Source organism: Anguilla rostrata, chromosome 5 (genome assembly GCF_018555375.3).
Source record: "Anguilla rostrata isolate EN2019 chromosome 5, ASM1855537v3, whole genome shotgun sequence".
Taxonomy (NCBI): domain Eukaryota; kingdom Metazoa; phylum Chordata; class Actinopteri; order Anguilliformes; family Anguillidae; genus Anguilla; species Anguilla rostrata.
This window is the reverse complement of record NC_057937.1, coordinates 26,052,738-26,075,311: the sequence shown is the minus strand read 5'-3', so window position 1 is coordinate 26,075,311 and position 22,574 is coordinate 26,052,738. Positions and strand designations below refer to the sequence as shown.

Below are 22,574 nucleotides of genomic sequence, written 5' to 3'. Positions count from 1 at the left end.
TCAGCTTAGACACCTGTGATGATGTTGTAAAGTTATCTCAACAAAAACAAATTTTCAAAAAACAAAAATGGAAAATTACAGCATATACATGGCATATACAGTTGAGGCCAAAAGTTAAACTCAGTTTTTCATAACTTTGCACGTTTCATGTTACCATACATTTCTTTTGTTAAGTCAATTAGGGTATCTACTTTGTTCACATGAGAGGTAATTTTAAAACAATCGATTAGAGACAGACTTATTTCAGCTTTAATTCACTATAACATAATTCCAGTGGGTCAAACGTTTATATACTCCAAGTTGACTGTCTCTTTAAACCGTCTGGAAGATTCCAGAAATTGATGTAATGACTTTTTAGAGGCTTCTGATTGGCCAATTGTCATAATTAGGAGTTAATTGGGAGTTGTGTCTGGCACCTGTGTCTGTATTTAAGGACCTACCTTTAGAGCCAATGCCTTTTTGCCCTTGATACCATGGGAAAATCCTAGCAACTCAACTAAGACCACAGAAAAAAAATTGTGGACCTCCACAAGTCCGGTTTTTCCCATTCTCTCAGTTTGTGAATGCTGTGCTGCTAGCCAAAGTTCAGTTTGACCAACATTACATTCCATTCATTTACTTTATCCAAAGCGACTTACAACACTTACCGGCCCTGGTATGTAAACTTTTGACCCACTGAAAATCTGATATAGTACATAAAAGCTGAAATAAATCTGTCTCTTATCTATTATTTTGAAATGACCTCTTTTAGAAATAAAGTAGATACCCTAATTGACTTAACACAGGAAATGTATGGTAACATGAAATGTGTGGAGTTGTGAAAAATTGAGTTTGAATGTCTTTGGCCTCAACTGTAAAGCACTGTCTGTAAGTCATTAAAACTAGCTAAATCTAGGCCTGCTGTGAAAAGTACTGAGATCAAAATTAGGCAAAGTTATAACAAACATATTGCTATCATATAGCTATTTTAGCTCACACAAATTAAACAACCTCATTCAAAATCAATGCTACCCAATGTTTCCTAAATTATTTCATGTAACTTGGCAGTGTTTTTTCATCTTAGGCTGATTCTGATATCAATACTTTTAACGGCAGGCCTAGATTTATCAAGTTTTAATGAGTTATAGACAGTGCTTTGTATGCGTGAGTAAGCTGACATTTTTCTTTGCTGAAAACATGTTGTTATTGCAATATAATTTCTTTTTGCACTGTGTTATGAGTAACTGATAATACTAATACTAATTCATAAAAGCACACATACATGCTAGCTAATGGAAACAAATGGGTTCAGTCATTTTTCATTTACCATGAATTACAAATAAATGAAAATGTTTGTCATATTTTTAAATGGATTAAGGTAAGTGTTTTTCATGGGTTTGATTGTATTCACAGTAAACCTAATTGTATGTCAGTAAATGATCTATAGGCCTAGCTAACATTAATTGTGGTGTTCGCAAGGTAGCTACAGTACATTTAACAAGTTGAAGTAGTTAAACTGTAGACTATAACTGTTAGTTGGGGTTTGGGTAACACCAATGGCTTAGATGGGTTCATTTCATGATCAGTGATGATAAAGAAAATGATAATGTCATAAATATTATTATTACCCCCTGAAGTGAGCATTTTTCTTTTGAATGCTTGTAGAAAAGTAATGTTTCCTCGACTCAGTGCATACTAATATCGTTAGCAAATAGGGTCAGCAGATGGCTGGTTTTTGACCAGAATGTCTAGTTTTCTCATTATTTGTACATGTCCAGTTTGTGCTCCCATTTGGGCAATTTAATATCCGGTACAAGTAATTGATGGCAGAAAGTTATCAGTAGTTTGTAATGAATTTTCGTGGCCCCCTGATCTGACAGGGTCGTGGTTCCGAGGGGTTCCCCGGTCTAACGGCGGCCCCAAAGGGGGAAACCCCCCCACCAGTCCTACAGTTGTATTGTTCGCATGCTAGATAGCTAGCTAACCTGAACATTACATGTGACAAGTTTTAACTGTTGGCAGCTAGCTGATTAACAGTAGTGAACCTTTAACTATAGTTGTCACTGGCTAGCTAGCTATTGTCCAGTACTTTTAGTTTTAATTATGGCTGCTAGCAAGAATACCTAGGTAGCTACTAGTTAAGCATGCAAATAGTTATCTTAACTAACATTATTAATTATTTCATAGAAGCCATATGGCAGTGCTGGCTAGCTAGCTAGCTACACTTCAGTATCATTAGTTTGACTTCTCATTTTAACTGAACTGAGGTGAGGTTAGTAAGCTAGCCAGCCATGCAGCTGGTTTAATGAGGCTGTGTAGCTAAGCAGCCAGCCAGCTGTATGAATGAAACAAATGTGGCTATATAGCTGGTTACACCATGTTTTGGTTAAAGAGTAATAACGGTTACAAGTTCAGTCCGAGGGTTTTATGGCCTAAATATAAATGAGCTTACCACAAACATTATCCAGTTGTAAACACAACATTATTATTAGTTAGCAAGCAAGCAAGCTTCCACACAAAACCAACCAAAATGGAGACTGCAAAGTTTTTACAATGTCCAATGTCCTTGACTGTGCTGCATTTGGCTAGTTTCAAGATGAGATGTTGTCACTGGCAAATATAGCTAAATGTCCAATGGGGAAAATTAGTGATAGTAGTACTGGAGCATTTATGATTATGTAAATGGCAAGAAAAATAAGTTAAAGAAAAATATGCAAAAATCATCTTAGATTATGCAAAAATCATCTTAGATTATGAAAAAATCATCTAGCCTGCTAGAACTCAACAATATCAATTTTTTTTTTTTTTGGATATAATATTATAATATTCAGATAAAAATCTCAAAATTAACATTCATTGTATTTAGCTGTTGTCTTGAAATAAGGCCACCACAAGCAAAACAATTTGCAGTCACTTGCACATAATATGCTAAATACATGCTTCTGTCACTGGAAAATAATGATATTAAAATAATAGACATCACAGATCTGTCTACATTGCTGTGTTTGATAGATACATTACATTACATTTATTTGGCAGACGCTTTTATCCAAAGCGACCTACAAAAAGTGCATTTCATGGTCATAGACAACTGCTAAACACAGGTTCAGTAAGGTACAATACTTATTTTGTACAGCTATTTCTAGCCAAGAACACAGTTCACACAGTGAACACTATTCTGACCTAACCTCTGCAAAGCCAACTAGGCAGAAGAATAAGCTACAGTATTAGGACAAATACAAATTACCAAGATAGATAGATACTTTTATTTGTCTCCGTAGGGAACCTGGTTTGCAGCATAATCACAAGGCATTTCATCATAACCAGGGGTCATCAACGTGTCCGTACACGGACAAACGTGTCCATGGCAAGACTTGTCTGTGTCCGTGGCAACAAAAAAAAATTGATTGGGAAAAAAAGTTTATTTTTTTCCCATGATAATATACATTGCAATCTGTTTGAGAACAGCAAGGAGTACAATGAATTGATTGAACAAACTTGCAATACTCCTGCTCACATTAAGCCCAGACACCTGCAGCTGTGAGCGAGGTTTCAGTCATATGAATGCTATTAAATCTCAAACACGAAATGCCGCATTGATGCCTGTTTTAGGATTGCCACCTGCCCATATACAACGGCTGACTTTCCAGTCTCCAAGTTTTCGTCATAACAAGGTAGAGCACTGTTTTTTTAATGTTAGAACTACTATCATCATAAATTGTGTAGCATATTAAAATATGTACTATGGCACATTGTGAGGTCTAGCATGCAAATGTGTGTTTCTGGTAATATTTCACCACTTCAAGTTTTGTATGTCCGTGGAAAAAATCGCATTTTGACCAAAAGGTCAGTCACAAGCCGACACAGTGATGACCCCTGATCATACCATCATAAAAATCACTAATAGACATACTCATACACATAATTTGCACCTTTCAATAAATTAGGTGTAAAAAAGAAAGAACAATAGTTAGGATGGGGGCAGCTCCTGCCCAGACCAGCTGGACATCCTTTGTGACCAGGAAGGAGTGGTCAAAGTGCATAAGGGATAAGGTGCCAGTGCATTACCCGTTTAAAAACGTGATGGCTTGTGGAACAAATGAAAACTTGTATCTATTTTTAGTAAATAGAGGGGGGCGATATCGTCGCCCAGATGGCAACAATTTAAATGAGGAGGCAAGGGGGTGCCTCTGGTCACCCACAATGTTGTTTGCCTTATTCACCGTTCTGTCTCTGTAGATGCATTCCATACTTGGTAACGTAATTCCTAAAAGTTTACTGGCCATTGTTACAGTTTTTCTGACAGTCTTTTTCTGTGCCTCAGTAGCATTGCCATACCAGCAGATGATGCAGAAGGTTAAAACACTTTCACCGTATACTGAAATGTAACACTGCAGTGTTGCATGTTGAACTGAAAGCCAACAGGGCTCTATTTTCTGGAATCAATGTCGCATGGCACATGGGTGCAGTCAATGGCGTGGCTTGTGATTGTTGATATCATCGAGACCAGAGACAATTAGTGCACTGTGCAGAATGCTTGGTGCACCTGGACCCAGGGCAAGGTTATACTGAATATATTACTAGTGTCTGTGGTGCAGCTTAATTTATTAATGGCCAATCAAATTACCTCTGTTAGGCTAATTCCCGGGAAGAGTCCTGCGCATTGCGCAGACCGTGTCGCCAATTTCCATAGTCTACCGCTGCAATTAAAGATGAGGATAATGATATACTAATCAGATGTTTTCACAAGACATTGTTTTGCTGGTGGTGCACAGTTGGGCTTGCACATTTTGTTTTTTTAATTTCAGAATTAGAACATTGCCTGAATCTATATTATGGGTCAGTTTTAATTTCCCATTAAACCTGCAGCTAAATACCTTAAATGTTCTATGCTATAACTAAGAAATGAATAGTATCTTGAAGTTTTATTAACCCTTTAATTCCCACTTAAAATGGGGTTTTTTGTTAGAATCCTGCCCCATTTTAAATCAATCCCATTGTCTCCAAAATTATATACAGTACAGACATCATGTTTCAAAGTTTGAAATAAATATGTAATTTCTACCAAATTTAACCAAATCCCCTGATCCTATGAGAGTTTCACAAAGAAATCCAAATATTGTTTTGTATTTTCTTTATTCTGTAGTGAATATATGTACTTCTGATTCTGGATTGAACCAGATTTCTTTTTCCAATCATACCCCAGGATGTATACAACACCAGGAAAACAGTTTGGAGTAGAGTGAACAAAGCAGTAAAATTTACAAATACCATATTCAGCAACACTCGGATAATGCCTTCTCCCCAAATGTTTTCTCCTCCTGAATTTGGCCAATATTATTCGGATTCGGATATTTTTTCCCAACTTTTTGATGCAATTTCCCATCTCTTTGATGCGAGTTGCTCAGAAGTCAGCATCCAGTTTCGCAATTAGACACACACACACACATACATTTGCAGAGAGACAGTGAGTGAGCGTTTCCTTTAACACTAGATGGGCCAGAGTGACACTATCGTTGGGGACTTTATAATTAAAACTACTCCAACACTGTAAATGCTATATCCTCATCCATCCACGACTTTCCTAAATATCTGGCCTTAAACTAACCGCATTTTTTAAATTTGAAAAAAAATGTTTTGACTCAGTAAAAAAATACAGGCAGTTCATGCCATTTTCTTCATAAACCCCAAGGTGCGAACATGTCGCTGTCTACTCCAGCATCCTGTTCAGCAACTGAATGACCAGCACTTTGATACGAGTTATTCAATCTAGCACTATCGAAACTAACTTCAGGGAGAAAAAGTATTAACAAACAAAAAACACCAAACCTGTTAGCCTTAAATTCTGTAGTTTTTTTTATTTTATTTTTTATTTGGAGGTCCTTGCATACAGTAGTTACAAATACAAATACAAATAGTGGCATCTCCCTCAAACATTACTGCATGGAGCTCACTGTGTGCCTGGGGGCAATTGTCATGCTGAAACAGGGAATGGCCTTCCCCAAACTGGGGAAGCACAAAATTGTCTAGAATGTGATTGTATCATGTAGCAGTAAGATTTTCCTTCACTGGTACTAAAAGGCCTAGTCCAAACCATGAAAAACAGCCTCAGACCAAGAAGTGTCCAGATACTTTTTGTCATATTGTGTATGTCTAGGCAGGTTTCCAAAAACACCATTTGGAAACTCTAAAAGGTCAATTGGTAACCAAATGATATAATAACATAACATAGTGACAAGAACAGGCCATTCAGCCCAACGATGCTCGCCATTTCCCTAACTAAATTGTACGTGATTAGTCCAGTGGACTGCGAGCACGATTGCAAGTGGCTTGCAAGTGGTCCAATGGATAGCACGGGCAAAAGAAATGTAGCAGCCAGTTAGGTAGTTTCACATCAGTTAGCTATATAAATACTTAGTGTCCTGAGTTAGAGTATGATCATGTTGACAGCTGACATGTTGTTGCTTATTTCCAATCATCAATAAGGCTTAGTAGCTAATACTCCATTGTACTGCTAAGCTAGTTCGTGTCTGTTGATTTACCATGTGAATTACCATTGAGCTAATATAAAAAGGATGATGATCATTTCCAATTTTCGAAAAGGGAACTCAACTGTTTTCTGCATTGTCATACTTCATGTATAGAAAGATAACAACCACTATCACTACCAGGTTGTTTACAATGTCAGTATTACCATGCTCCTATACCATTAATTGACCTATTTGGCAACATTTCAATGATGTTGCAGTACGATTCAAGTATGCATTTTACCTCCAGAGCATTGAAAAGACAGGATGTTCTTGCTTTTAAAAGTATATTTTAATTAAGACAAACACTTTTTCGACATGGAAACCAACATGCTATAATACATACCACAAGTTTTATCAAGTTTTGTGTTTATAAAGTATTGTGTCAATGGGGTTCGTTCGTTCATGCATACTTACTATAGGTAAATAAACTATAGAGCTTAAAGGGGTAACACTTTAAGCTCTATAGTTTTCTTACCTAGAGTGAATGATGTTTAGTCATTTTGCCCTATTTTCCAAAAAAAACAAATCTTGTTCCATTTCACTTTTCATTTCACAAAACAGTGAACCGCATTGACACAGAATTTGATATCATGATAACTCGTGAATAGATACATTTATTGAGACCACAGCCTACTACAGTGGTAACCAACCTTTTCAAGCCCAAGATCACTTTTTATTCCAAAATGCCGAGATCTACCACTCTGATATCTTCCAAAAAACCCACTTACCACAAGTAAGACTGTTCATTGTCATTTATTTTAGCAATTTCTGTTACGACAGGCTCAATGTCTGTCGACCAAGTGTCTTTTTTGATGGGGGCCCGGCGCGGGCCAGCGACAGACTGATGGCAGCATTGAGGTAGGGCCCTATAGTTTCTGTGATAATAGAATCACGGACGGAATCGCGGAATTGAGAATTTAAAAAAGCTATAACACAGATTCCATATGGCCCTACATTAACCTCTTAGCGCAAAGCCCCTAGTGGTCGGCACGCCGGCATGCCGAGATTACTAAACTCAGACATTCGGTGCTACTGCAACCAAAGTATGAGTTCAAAACAGAAACGCGTTCTTTTAGTTTCATTAGTTGATGATACACGACAACTATGCCGAAAATTGAGTTTCGCAGCCCCACCATTGTGGCTCTTGTCCCGAGTCAGATACATATATATTTTGTAGATACTTTGTATGTACAAGGATATTTTGTTGTTGTTGAAATGTGCCCAGCAAAGAGAGCAATTTTTTTTTTTCTGTGGCATTTCCTTCTGACATCTACGACGGCAATCGCAAACACAACATGTATTTTGCCTTTTTGTAGGCTATAGCTATTTCCATTGATAAAATCACATTTATTATTATTATTATTATTATTATTATTATTATTATTATTATTATTGGTAAAAAACATTTACTTCATATCCAGGGAGATAGCCAACTACTTGCACGTTACATGACATGTGTAGCCATTTAGTAATACGATCGAATTTCAGGCTAAAAATAACCCGTTAATCCAGAGAAATTGCTGAGTTGTCTTAGAATCTTTATCGCAACAGAATGTATCAAGGCTGGCAGCCCGGATCAAATTTGTTTTGCAATGCGCAGCTGTCCTAAAAACATGCTGGCTTCGATAAGCGGAATCGATAAGCTCGGAGCCATACGATTCCAATGAATAGGACAACTTGGAACCGGTTCGCGATTCCGATTCCTATTTAAATGCGCCCAGCATTACAAGGCTTGTTGATTCAGTAGCCAATCAGGACTTAAATACAAATTTTTTGTAGAGTGCAAAAAATTTGATATTATTTATTTTAATTTAATTTCTTTTGTTGTTGTTGAAAACACAGCATTCCCAGTCTGTACATTGTTGTCAGATTCTTTGTAAGACTCTGCTATGCTGTAAATAGTTGTTGATTTTTTAAAATGTGTGTTGAATAAATGACATAACAACATTCACATTTACGTAGTGATATTTTCGAATCTCCGGTCAGCTTTTAGCACTGACTTAATGTAGGGCCCTATGGAATCTGTGTTATAGCTTTTTTAAATTCTCAATTCCGCGATTCTGTTCGTGATTCTGTTATCACAGAAACTATAGAGCCCTACCTCAATGCTGCCATCAGTCTGTCGCTGGCCCGCGCCGGGCCCCCATCAAAAAAGACACTTGGCCGCCGGCCACCGGCCCCCGTCAAAAGATACTTGCCACCGGGCCTAACAACTTTTCTGGGGGAAACCCTGGATATCAATACTTTTAATGGCAGGCCTGGATTTTGGCAGTCTGAATGAACGAATTGTAGACGGTGTATGTCTTATATGTGTGAGTAACTTGCCATTTTTGTACGTTGAAAACGTGTTTTTTATGAGAATCCTCTTCGCTATTTTGCTAAGCTAGAACCGGAAAACTTGATAGTGGAGAATAGGAGCAGACGCATATGTCCCAGCAGGCTTTGCATATGAGAAAATAACAACAGTGTGAGATAAATTAGGAGAAATGATGAAATTGCGTAGTTGAAACAATATGTTTTTAGCAGAATGGGCATGTAGGTGAAGGTTGACATGATCACAGACTATAGTGCGAAGTAAATGAAGTGACCATGAGCGAGCTTAGTTACCTTATCGAACGGTATATATAACAGTCTGTATAAAGTACTAGTTCTGAAAGTGGAGGGTTAAGTAATGTGTGAAATCTATTGCACTGATGTGCTTTTCTCATGTTCAGTACTAGTAGTTATAATTATGAGTGAGTCATGATTTTAATGTAATGTTTTAATGGGGAGTTGCGGAATGTAAATACGTAGTAATTGTTTGTATGTGGCTAGATAGAGAACAGGGCAAGGTAACATGAATGTAGAAACGTGGCGTTTGCTGATAAGAAGGTTTTGTACGGTAGCCAAGTGAAGAAATATAGTTAGTAGAAATGGCACAGTGGTGAACTGGTGTAACTTTTTAATAAAAGGAATATATTTGCCGTCATGCAATGCATATGGGTGGCCGTGAGTGAGTTTTGGTAAAGCAAATATAAGCGTAAGAAAACGTTAGTGTAAAAGAGGAAATTATCTGCCTGAGGTGAGGCGGGATTCAATCCTTCAACTGGAGGTTTATCAGTCTGTGACTTTGTTAGTGCAGCACCATGACATAGCTATGCATTGCGTGAAATATCATTAGCAAACCTGTCCGTGGTTTTAAAGAAGAACACAGGCCAGTAAGCACAGAAGAGCTCCCGTTGAATCCATATGGCTTTGCAATATTGTAGCCGGTTAATAAGTGAACGTGCAAACGATACGTCATAATGCAGAGTATACGTTCGGTGAACGGCGGGTAGATATGGTGCAAAAGCAATAATTGTGAAGTGGTAGACAATTATTTTTTAGTGAGGGTAAAAGCAGGTAAAAGAAACGTGTTCCTAAATGGGCTTGAACCTAGGATCCCATGTTCCCAAGGCTATAACCTTGCCCACTAGGCCACAGGGAGACTAGCTGTTTAAACTGGAAATGTTTCAGAGTAAAAAGGTATGGGTATTTTGCGTGTGTATGCGAGTTTTTGATTGGGTTGTGTAGGTGAAGATTTGGCTGGTGTCGGTAAAATGTCCAATGGGGAGACATGTTGTTAGTGGGATAGGCGGCAGGAAAAATAAGAATGAGAAGAAGAAGAAGAAGAAGAAGAATAAGGAGAAAACGCAAAATCCCCTTAGTTTGGGTCTTTATTGGGTGGACGTGAAGTTGTTTATGAAATCTGTCTGTTGAAATGGGGTCAGAATGTACAGAATTTAATGTTTTTAAGGGCTGAGTATCTGTGGCTGTTATTTCTGTTGGGAACCCTGAAAATTGCCAAACTCTCAGTGCTGTATAGGTATGGGGCATGCCACCGCCAAGGCGTAACTTGGCGGGATGGCATACCTGCCATCCCAATATACTTGCATAGCTATACTACCTTTTCTGTGGAATACTTGCGCCATCTATTGGAGACAAAGGATCCGCAGTTGTGCCCCAGAAGTGAACTGATGTATTGTGTCAGTCTTGAAGTTGTAATAAAGCAAGCCAGTTATACCTTACCGACGGACCTTGTTATTTCATGTGATTAAGTGTATAATCATCCAGTATATTACACACTGGACCTCTTGTTGGGTTTCAATTGTTCTCGCTGGCAAACTGGGTCTCTCTCATACAAAAATGATTTGTTTCCTCTCGCTTTTTTCTACCGACTTTTGTCCACAACGGCACCTCATAATAGTGCTCTGGTTAGTTAGTGTGATCCCAGCTGGACTGCAATTCCTTCCACTGAGTCACAACTTTGTTATTTTACATTGCTATTTCTCCTTTATTATTTTTGAAGGTACTCTGGGTGTAGTTTTAACTCTCCATTGGGTTTACACTATTCAGATTACTGGTTTCAGAATGTCGACTAAGTCGCCCCGTGTCAGGTACCTTTTGAAGGTTAGCTAGTTTTCAGTTAGATTTGGATAGGCAGATAGGGACCCGAGTTACTGGTCAGTTTGCAGTGCATTTCCCTTACCCATTCTCATTTCCTTCACCATTTATCCTGTTACGGTCTGACCCTAGACCAGATCATAACAGGGGTGAACTGTTGCTCAGATGTTTCCTTTCGCGTGGATTGTTCACACACAAAAAAGCGGTGAAAGTCTAGGTTTGGTTTTAGCCTTTATTTTCATCTGTAGAGATTACATTTAGAGACAGAGGCATACATGACCATGAAGATCATAGAACCATGGCTGAATCACAACTAATCTGTAAACTGAGAAAACTCTTAATTCATTAAGAAGGAATTAATTGCGCTGTGAATAAATAAGCTGTGAAGAAAACCCCTAAAACTAAGGTCAGTGACAAGCACTCTCTTTAAAAAATATCACATATAAAAATATCACAACCCTACAGAACAGAATTATAGAGGCTACACTGCAAGATGGAAACCTCAAATGTCTGTGTCCCAAACATTATGGAGTTCATTTTGTTCAGAATATTTCATAACATAAACAGCATTTTCTAGTTTACAACCATGAAGAAGAAGAATAAATAGCTAATTTACAGGAACCATATCTAGATATACTTACAGCATATCTATACATGCTGTAGTTATACATGGTTAGCTTATATAGAAAGCACGAATTGATAATAAACAGCTTATTCACAGTTATAAAATGCTAAATTAATACAGACAAAAACAAGATAAAATGAAGAGAAGCCTTGAGCATCACAGATTCTCCCCGTGAAAGACTCAGCTGGACTGGAAGCATGGGGTTGGTGTTTGGGTAAACTGCCTTCCAACTACTGGATTGCAGCCCAGAATATTTTATCAGTGAGTTGTCCATTTGTGAATGTAATTTTATGAGATGTCCTTTATTTTCCAATGACGTTAAGGAACCTGTAACAACACTCGCAAGGATGATTGTCGCTTGCCAAATGGGACAATCGATTCCTCCTGTTCTGACATGGCACACAATTGGCATGTTCCTGAAAATAATCAGAGTTACTGTCAGCCACCAGTACCACTGCCTCCAGCACCTGACTGTGATCCACCTATCTGTAAAATCATCACGAGCAAGTAAGTGGGCACAGTTACTAAAATTATTATAAAAGAGTCCAAGTGAAGAGAAACGAAGGAGGATGCATATAATGATGTTAAGAATTCTATTATTCTGATGTGACTTACTACCATGCTAAATTATACATTTGTTTCATTTCAGGGTATTTGAAAAGTGCCACAATGTGATACCCTATGAGGCATTCATTGAAGCTTGCAAATTTGATAGCTGTCACATGCCTGACACCCATATTGGTTGCAAAAGTTTGCAAATGTATGCAGCTATGTGTTTGAATTCAGGAATTTGTATTGACTGGCGAAACTTCACAAATGGAGAATGCCGTAAGAACTTTTGTTTTCTCCTTTAGAGTATTGAAAAGATTATTTGTACTTTGAGACGCTGAATAGTATGTCATTCATTAATCAAATTCTCTTTTAAATGCAGCCTATCAATGTGAAGAACCTAAAGTTTATCAGGCATGTGGTTCGGAAGTAGAGCAAACCTGTGATGCCAGGTATGTCCAAGGCTTTGTTTTATCTTCCATTATTCATGACCTCAGTTTGGAATTACCATTTGTACCTCTCAAGTCACTGCAGTGCCTCCAGAAACAAACAGTCCCCCCTCGCATTTGAAGTACACGCTTTCACCAAAGATGGACCGGTAACTGTATTCTATAAAAGACACAGTACAATTTCTCTCCAACTGTAGAAGCATATGTAACGGATGTCATTCGGTAGCCTTTGGGCTCCTGGCATATCACTGGGAGGGGCTACTTCAGTGTAACCCAAGGAACCCTGGCTGAATAAATCCCTCTATAGCCCTGGCACAAAAAAAACAACTGTGTCCCTCCAGTGCAGATGAGCCAGTTTATCATCAGCTTATAACATGGCCTGGGCTAAACCCTGCATTATTTTGGCAAGCATTGATGGACATAATGTGTTTGTGTGGAGAGGTTTATATATCCCTTAATTATAATGGTTATATTAACCATTAAATACTGCATTTGGTTGATAGTCGGGCAGCTTTTGTCTCTTGTTCAGAAATATAACTAGTTGTATGATAATAATGATTTGAGAGTAGTTTTTTCTAATTTCTGATTCTTTTATTAGGTGCAATCCAAAATTTATGCAGCAGCAGAACAAATTCAACCAAATGGACAATGTGTTTACTGAAGGATGTTTCTGCCCCCCGGGAATGACTCTTTTTAGTTCCCACTCAAACGTGTGTGTGCCCAGCTGTGGTAAGGACAGCATACCAACAACATTCAATTAAGAGGGTCAGAAAGCAGTTTCTCCAAATCATTCAGCTGCATATCCTTTCTGGACAACACCTCTAGTAGACAATGCTATTTTGTACACCTCATTATGCCATGATAACATTCAGTTGCATTATATTCAAAACTTAATATTAAAGGTGCAATATGTAAGTTTTTTTAGAACACTTTTGTTCAAAGCTGGTAAAATTTCCTTCACATCTTGACAAATATTAATAAAAATAAACTCAAAGAAAAAAATCTGGTCTCTCTGACTGCCCCTGGCTATGAAATCAGCCACTCTAAATTTCACTGCGCCTGAATCTTTACAACCAATCAGGACAGCTTTCTGCGAGGATGCTTGGCTACCTCCCTATTAAACATTGCACATTCACAGCGCTATCAGAGCACTGGTTACACAGTTAAGGTCAGAGCAGAGATATTGCTATAGCTAGCTAGTAGCCTAGAAAACAATAATAACAAAAATATATTTTTTTTAAATAGCAGAGAAAAATGTGCCAAAATGACCTGTTCTGCCTTTGCCTACAATGATGCATACTGTTAAAAACTTTAGGAGGAAAGGAAAAGAAAAGATTATGACCAAAAAGGAATTGCACAGCATGAGAGACAAGACTAGAGTGAATGTCCATTCAAATCTTCAAAAGCTAGCTCTGTCACGCTCATTTCTTCAAAGCTTACACACTGCACCTTTAACAAATGTGTACACTGTTTTTTGTATATTGATACAATCCAGTGTTTTATGTCAACCAGCTTCAGATGCCTTTTTTCAAGGAATTCACTGGCTCAGCTAACAATTGTTTTGTTTTTGGGGGGATATGGTTCCATAGAAATTTGTGCATTACCAAATGGAAAGTGGAAAAAGGTAATTTTACATTTAATCTTGTATTCACTGAAAACATTCCTTGTGTTTTCTTGCTTATAATAATTGATGCTTAATTGTACATTTAATGTAATGTAATTGAAATTAATTTAATTGTATTTAATTTTAATCAACTACATTTTGAGTATATTTAGCATGGAATATCGCATGTTAGCTATTGCCTTAACCTCATAGAAATCACTAAGCTGTCTTGTTATTACAAACCTCTTTGTGTATTGAACAATGACATAAGCATTAGTCCATTAGGATGTACAGTGCCCCAAATAATGTTTGGGACAAAGATTTGTAATCAAACAATTCACATATGGTTACAGGGCAGATTTTCAAAAAGGGTATTTTTATACTCTACTTCATGTATTTTGTTCATCATGTATTTTTTGTTCCCTGAAATGGGGGAGGGGGAGAAAGTGCCGTAATTTCTACATGGTGAAGGCAAAATGTATAAAAATTTTTATATAGTATATTTATATAGTACAGAGCCAAATAAAAGAAACACTAAATGTCCAAATATTGTTGGTCTTGATAGCACAGCCATATAATAACAATGCTTTTTTTATGATGTATTAAAACATTTCCTAATTTATTTTGATTAAATTAAATTAAAATAGTATAATTTCCTTGGTTGGATGTGGCCAGTATTAGTTCTCTTTGAACTTGCTTTTGCTACATGTGATTTTAGAACAGAGTGTGATTTTTTTCATCAGAAACTGTTAAGGTAATATAATTTGAGGTAATATAAATTGAACATTACTTGAAGGGTAAATTTCCTCACAAAACTACAAAACATTAACCTTAATAAACAGATCAAGGTGTAACTGATTAAATCTCACTTAGTGGCTGGCCCATTTCTGAATAATTACAATGGGCAAGTTGAATTTAGAGATACTGCTTCTCGTACATTCTTTAGGGTGTCTCAGATGTGTTTGGAGGATATTTGCTGTTTGCGGTTTCTAGTCAGCCATTGTTTTTTTGCACCCTCATCTTGCGGTAGCTCATTAAAATACATTCCTTCCTTTGCCAAAGTTAAACCCTTGCAATTTGCCACACTACAGCAAAGAAAAGTAATGCCCAGCCCCTCCATTTGTATTCAGTAAAAGTGTGTATTCACCCTGTTATAGTGCATAGTAAAGCAGGTACCTGAAACATTGCACTGTAGTTCTGGGCTATATCTTTGCATTCACTACAGGTAGAGAATTGACTGAGAGCTCATTTTAATGAGAAAGATAACTACCCTTTACAAGTAAAAGAAAAACCCAGGGTGGAATTCCCCTTTAACACATACTCTACTTTGAAACCCTGAACAATAAATACTTCACCACTTGGAGTACGCTGTTGTAAAACACATGTGATTGGCTATTTTTACACATGTAGGTTGGCGAGACCTGGGTGAATGGCTGCCAGGAGTGTATATGTACCACCTCTCTGAATGTCCAGTGCAAGCCAGTGGAGTGCCCATCCCAGCTACCTGTTACCTGTGATGAAGTAGGACAGGTAGAGGTCAATGAAACAGATGGCTGCTGCCAGAAGACCAGATGCAGTGAGTGATAGGCAGAACAATGGATTCTTTGGTGTATTCGTGCATGTTATTTGGAAGTTCTGAAAATAAATCATAGTTTCACAGAGGCTATAGGCTAAATATGCTTTTCCAAAGCTCTGTACAAAACTATTTTTTCATAATATTCATTGTCTTCTGTGAGTTATAACATTCTACGCTTTTGTTACAGTGTGTAATGTTACCCTCTGTCCTGCAACTGAACACACTTGCAAGGTTGGATATGAGTTAAAGATTAACATGGGAGTGTGTTGTCCTACCTACAAGTGCCGTGAGTTTTTCAGTTTTCCTCATTGCTATGTATGTGGAAGCCAATTCCTTTTATTTTTGTTTTTTCCTCAATGACCCATGAATTGTCTATTCATATAACCATTTATCTTCTATCTTCTATTGCCTTTCTTTACAGGAAGTAAGGATGTCTGTGTCTTCAATGACACAGAGTATAAGGTCAGTATTTGGGACCCTTTTGTCTAATGATGGGACTGCCCTTACGCAATTACTGTGTCCTTGGTATGACTTTTGATGTCCATGGTTAATTCGACAAAAAAGTAAAAACCATGAAAATTGCCCGTTCAAAAACATTAAAAAGTTAATGTCTGTCACAAATCTTGTATATTTTCAAAGTGTCGGTCATGGAGTTCTCTTGTGAAGTTAATGAGATGAAAATGGAAATGCATCTTCCACTATTGCAGGGTTTTGACTGTCTGTCTTGCTTCTTCAGCCACAGGACAGAGTCCCCAAAGACAAGTGTAAACAATGCTACTGTAGCCCTGATGTGGACTCAGAAACTCATCTGCATATCATTAAGTGTTCACCAACAGTCTGTGAAACTCACTGTCAGCTGGTAAGCAACTCCTGAAACTGTTGGCCTGCACTCTAAAAAGCAATTATCTCCCTCCACTCATAAAAATAAAGGCAGAAATGTAAATATATATTTTTAAAATAATTTCTACGTGGGGTATTATTAAATAAATGCTATGAGCCTAACATTATCAGAGTAACACAGCTAATGTAAGTACAACAATTGTGGTTTCCCTCCATATTTCCCTCCATGGTGAGCATTGAGTAAAATATTTTTATGTTCTGAATCCACAGGTTTTAACAGCTAACACCCTCATTTAGCATTCAGCATTATGAATACCAAACACAAGTTCATCAGCATTTAAAACTTCTCATTCTCAAAATGTACAACTCACAGCCAGATTAAAATTAAAAAGCTTAAGAAAGTCACACAAAAAATAATTTTCAACATATACTAAAGACAAAGGTTCAAACTACCTTAACATATAATGAATGTTATAGACATGGATAGCTTACAGTCACAAAGGAAATGGGTGAAACTCCAACCAGTTTCACAAAATAGTCTCAGAAAACCAAGATCAAAACCAAAAGACAGCTGAAAATCTCAAAATGCCTGAAGACTGTGACACAAAAACATCGGACACTGTGCACACCAAACACCAGGTCAAGATGCAAGATTCCAGATTACTCACATGGCAACAGCAGATAACAACCCCAAATGTCCACCACAACAGGCTGAAGTTAAGCATCCAAAAACTCAGATAGAGCAAAGTAAAGAAAGGTCTACATTTTATGCTGTCACAAGGGGGGAAGAGTTTTTGAGAGAAGGGGAGAATGGCTGATGGGTGAGGTGTGGGAGGAGGGGCAGGCAGAGTCTGTCTTATCAGAAGGCTAGGAAATTTAAGTTTTAAAGTGGCCTTATGTTGGAAGCAGGGCTAAGCACTAGGACATTATTACCAAAAGATTAATTGTCTTACGGTCTTAATAATGAGACCAAATATGAATATGTAAGGAGGTAATCCAGATCAGCTTTGGAATACCTAAAAAAACAGAAGTTTACTTCTGCTACCAACAACAGAGGTGGTTTCAGTTAAATCCCACCATCTGTAATTTCCACCTTCAGGAAAAATAATTTCCATTTTACCAAAACCAAATCGCACCACCACGGTGGTCACCACTTAAAACTGGAACTACTCTGAAAAATGTAGATTTCAGCGACCAGGCCTCAACAATCATTATCTATATAGACATTAAGATTTTCAATCAGTGATTTCTATTAAATGTCACAGACTGCATTCAAACTTTAAAGGAAGATGGTGTTTTGACCAGTCATTAGCCACAATGAGTCTCCAAGTGTCCTGTGGTCCAGAAGGTAATAAACAGTATGAATGATATAACACATAAGTAGGGAATGGGTAAGGAAAAAATACTGCAAACTGACCAGTGACTCCAGTCCCTACCTGCTTATCCAAATCAAATTGAAACCTGGCTAGTCTTTGAAGGGTACTTGGCATGGAGCGGCATTGAACGCTGAGCTTCTGACAATTAGTCGGTAGTCTGGAACCAAACGTCCAAATAGTGAACCCAAATAGAGAGTTAAAACTACACCCAGAGTACCTTTAAAAATAATAAAGGAAAAATAACAAAGCAAAATAACAAAGTATGTGTCAGGATGGAAGGATTTGTAGTCCAGCTGCGGCAAACAAACAAACTAGAAGGGCTAAGGCAAGAATTGGAGTCAAAGGGAACGAGTCAGTGGTAATACACAAAATCTAATCTGCAAAGAAACCAGAACGGCTATAAGGTAATCCGAATCAAACAAAAATAGTGTTGAATATGCAAAGTCAAATGAAGCGATTACTATACACAATACACCAAGTACGCGTTCAAAGAGCTAGTCTCCACTGGTTAGTGGAATATGGCGGTTTTTTCTCATTGTGACCTGTTGGCTCAAAAATATATGGAAACACTGATGTGAGTCCCAAAATAATAAGGTGTGGAGCAGAGACATCAAATATCTCTCCTAGACACTCTTCTGTGTTTCTGTGGTTGTAACACCCTGGTACCAGTGTCCCGTGACAGGGTATCTGGACTAGCAAAGGATAAGCGGTTCCCTGAGACTTCCTTGAATAACATGCAGTGCTTTTTTCCTGTTAATGTTGCAATTATGTGAACTAAAAGGCAGCTATTTTCTGCCAGTGTCCCTACCAAATCCTCCACAGTGTACAACAGCTCTGTCTCTAGTGACAGAAGTCAGGCAACCAGCGATAGAAAGGTACAGAGACGCCAAGTGTGGAGGCGCCTGTAACTGGGGTTCACTCGGATGGGGTTGGGCTCAGTGGCAGGGCTTGGATCCAGTAGCACCGGCATCTGTAGGGGCCATTTAGGGGATGGCAAGAAATTTGATTTGAGGATTAGGCCTTTTCCTTTACAGAAACATGTGAAAAGGAGTAATAGTATCACTGCATGTGGTAATTGCTGTCAGTCAATTTAGAGGAACTATTTGAATTGAGTATTCAGTCCAGGATTGCCAGTTAAATTTAACAGGGAGGGAACGTATACTCAGATACAGGGAGTTAAATGGGCATGGTTCCATGTTTAAAATTGATGGGAAAGATATGAAGGCAAAGCTGCCAGTTTTACCTCTAAGAACAGTCCTTTGGCAGAGGAGGGCAGCAGAGTTCAGCAGACCTGAACATTGACAGAAGGCATTCTGTCATCTTGCTTCTTTTGGAGATGGATTCCCATTAGCCACGCAGAGGGACAAATGGTCCCTGGAAGATGCCCAGCCCATCACTTAATGACATTGAACCTACTTAAATATTAATGTTTGAATCCATTTAGATATTAACTAATCATCATAATCATCTTTTTTCATTTCTGCTCAAATCTTTTGCAAGTTGAAAATGAAATGATAAAATGAAAAAGATTGCAAATGAAAATGAGAGAATATTCCTTGTTGAATTATCTTAATTTTTTGATTACTTAACTTAATATCTTTATGAATTTGAAAATTAATATTAAAGTAGTTTCAACATAATTAAGCTTATAAATGTGGAGGAAAACCCCATTTGTTGTACTTAAACTAACTGTGTTAGTCTGACATTTTCTTAATAAGACCCAAAGTAGAAATGGCTCAAAAACCTCAATGCAAATTGATGCCTTAATTTTTTTGAGTCAGGCAATGAATGTAGCAACCAATGTAATTTAAGAGCAAATATAAAACTAATTCAGAAGCCACTTTAAACCAAAGTAGTTAACTTACCTTATATTGTATTTTCCATTGTCATTGGATTGTGCATCTAGGAAAAATATCTATTCCAAAATTTACTAGAATTTGATTTGTTTCATAATTTGCAGGTACTATTGAAAATATTTGTTTTGCAGGGCTTTCAGTACCAAACCATGCCTGGGCAGTGTTGTGGAAATTGTGTGCAAACCAGCTGCGTTATTATGCTGCCTGACAAATCCACATATGCCATAAAGGTAAATAGAAATGAGAATCGTATTCTATTATATAGAAGCGTATTTTAACATCATTAAATCATAACAACACTGGGGCGTCTTAGGTAGAATATCCCAACTGAAGTAGTAACCCTTTGTGCAGTGATGCAGCCCACAGTGTGCAAGTGAATCCTGAAAATGCTGAATGTGGCCGGAAGCCCTGTTGGGTGGCACAAAATTATCCATAGAGTACCCAGGGGGGTACAAGATTTGCCCTGCCTCAGTGCACAGGAGCAACTCATCACCTTGATGAATCATTTGGTGGTACTATAGTTCAGTAGGTATAGTCCGCTAGAAAAATTATTTTGCAGCTCAGCTGACTGACAGTAGAGAGAAAAGTGCTACATGCATTTTGAAGAATGCACATAGTTCTGAATACATATTCACTTTCTTGAATGGCTAAAGGATGCTGCAGCAATGGGATAAATGTACAAATATACTACATGGCCAAAAGTATGTGGACACTTGACATCCAACATCTCATCCAATATTATGGGCATTAATATGGAGTTGGCCCAACCTTTGCTGCTAAAACAATCTCCACTGTTCTGGGAAGAATTTGTATTAGATGTTGCAGCATTGCTGCAGGGATTTGCTTCCATTCAGCCAGAAGAGCATAATTGAGGTCGGGCACTGATTGGGCGACTACACCTGGCTCACAGTTGACTTTCCAATTTATCACAAAGGTGTTGGATGTGGTTGAGGTTAGCGCTCTGTTTTTTCATATCATTCTCGGAAAAAAGCTTTTCTATATGGACCTCGCTGTGTGCCCGCGGGGATTGTCATGCTGTAACAGGAAAAGGCCTTCCCCAAACTGTTGGGGAAGAACAGAATTGTCTAAAATGTGGTTGTATGCTGTAGCATTAAGATTTGCCTTCACTGGAACTAAGGGGACTAGTCCAAATCATGAAAAACAGCCCCAAATAATCTACCTTTGGGTATTACAAAATTACTGGATAAAAATAAATAATAACAGCTCCACAGATTAAGTATAACTTATATCAAATGTAAGGAGTAAATTTGTGTTTAAAAAACAAAAGGAGATTGCCTGCAAAAGCTTACCTCAGGATTTAACTCCCTTTAACAGCCCAATGAAACCTTCAATGAACCTCTTAATAAGTGTGTTAAGTATGCGTGTGTGAAGACTGGGGATCTGTATATAACCACTGAGGCCAAGACCATCTGCCCTGACTACCATTCAGAGGACTGCATTCCTGTACGTAAGCATAACCTAAGGAAATTAATGTGTATGACTGCAAATGCCTGGTATGAGGGGGGGGGGAGCTTTAACCTACAGTACATTGCCAGAAAAAAATTGTGTGTGTGTGTGTGCTTGTGCTTGCGTGCGTTTGTGTCAAATGTCATACCCTTTTGTTTCTCACTCATATTTAACTCATCAAAGCAAATAAGTATAAGAAAAAGGTCCACAGCTTTCCCCAGCAAGTATTAGCAACCTTTGCATAGCTACAACACTACACACAGCAATCAATACATTATGTTAAAAACAGGAAGATGGAATGGGCTACAAAACAAAAAGCCTAAAGAAGTGGCATATCATTAAATTGACTGATCCTGTGTAGAGTAGTTTCATAAGCAGCAAGGTGACATCCTTGTGCAATCAAAATGGAAACAATGACTGAGAAGGATTAATCAAATCATATGATATACACCCATAGATATTCCAATGACATACTGTAAATATAGAGCCCTGTATTTAGGAAACAATAGCCTTTAGACTATAGTCGTTTTTATTTTTGTAGTTAAACAAAACCTTTGATCATTTCTCTAGAAGCTTTTTCTTGAAGATATTTGGATGGATATAACATTACAGGTTTTCATTATATTTGGGTTTTTTTTTATAAATCCAGGCACAGTTAGAAAAATTGATGTTTTGCTCAACTTTACTTAAAAATTTCTATTATTATTTCAATCCTGCAGGGAACTGAAGTTATTGCTCCTGGTGGCTGCTGTCATGTCTGTAAGTAACATGTCACATGGGAGGCACATTAATGTACTCAGTCTTAATTAAACTTAACATAAGATCATAACTATAAGAAGGGACATGCACATCACACAGGAACCCCACAATTGTAGTTTCTAACCAATTCCTATATTTCTAGTGAGCACATCTAAGCCAAAGTTTGAAAAGTCAGAGTATAGGTGATCTTAGGGTACATGGGTGGCCATATCCTTAAAAAAGGGAGTTAATCATAATGGGGGGACTCAATTATTACAGCATTAGCTACTTTAGACATGTTAAAAGCCAACTAGTGTTGTATGTTACCTGCCTAATACCCAGGTGGGACACCTTGCGGGTAGCAGATCAGGGTTGTGGTCATTGTTCACTTTGGCATGTTGGAACTTACACTTTAACAAGTTGGGCACTATACATTGGGCAGCAATACATTGCCTAGTAAAACTCTGTATCATCATTATTACGGACAGTACTGTTTCATTTTCAGATATTATGTACATATGGCTGGCACCTACTGTATCCTGAGCATCCCCCATATTAAACTTA

At 37.8% G+C, this 22,574-nt stretch overlaps 1 protein-coding gene across 1 annotated transcript in view; it reads left to right on the top strand.

The window, feature by feature from the left end:
* LOC135256141 (mucin-5AC-like) overlaps positions 1-22,574 on the top strand; it is a 71,636-nt gene that overhangs the window by 48,214 nt on the left and 848 nt on the right. The window contains exons 34-45 of the mRNA XM_064337984.1: positions 11,880-12,063; positions 12,206-12,384; positions 12,488-12,557; positions 13,153-13,283; positions 14,144-14,178; positions 15,568-15,733; positions 15,921-16,019; positions 16,155-16,195; positions 16,470-16,592; positions 19,937-20,035; positions 21,141-21,269; positions 21,992-22,031. Coding sequence (XP_064194054.1) covers positions 11,880-12,063; positions 12,206-12,384; positions 12,488-12,557; positions 13,153-13,283; positions 14,144-14,178; positions 15,568-15,733; positions 15,921-16,019; positions 16,155-16,195; positions 16,470-16,592; positions 19,937-20,035; positions 21,141-21,269; positions 21,992-22,031 — 1,296 coding nt within the window. The remainder of the gene's footprint in view (positions 1-11,879; positions 12,064-12,205; positions 12,385-12,487; positions 12,558-13,152; positions 13,284-14,143; positions 14,179-15,567; positions 15,734-15,920; positions 16,020-16,154; positions 16,196-16,469; positions 16,593-19,936; positions 20,036-21,140; positions 21,270-21,991; positions 22,032-22,574) is intronic.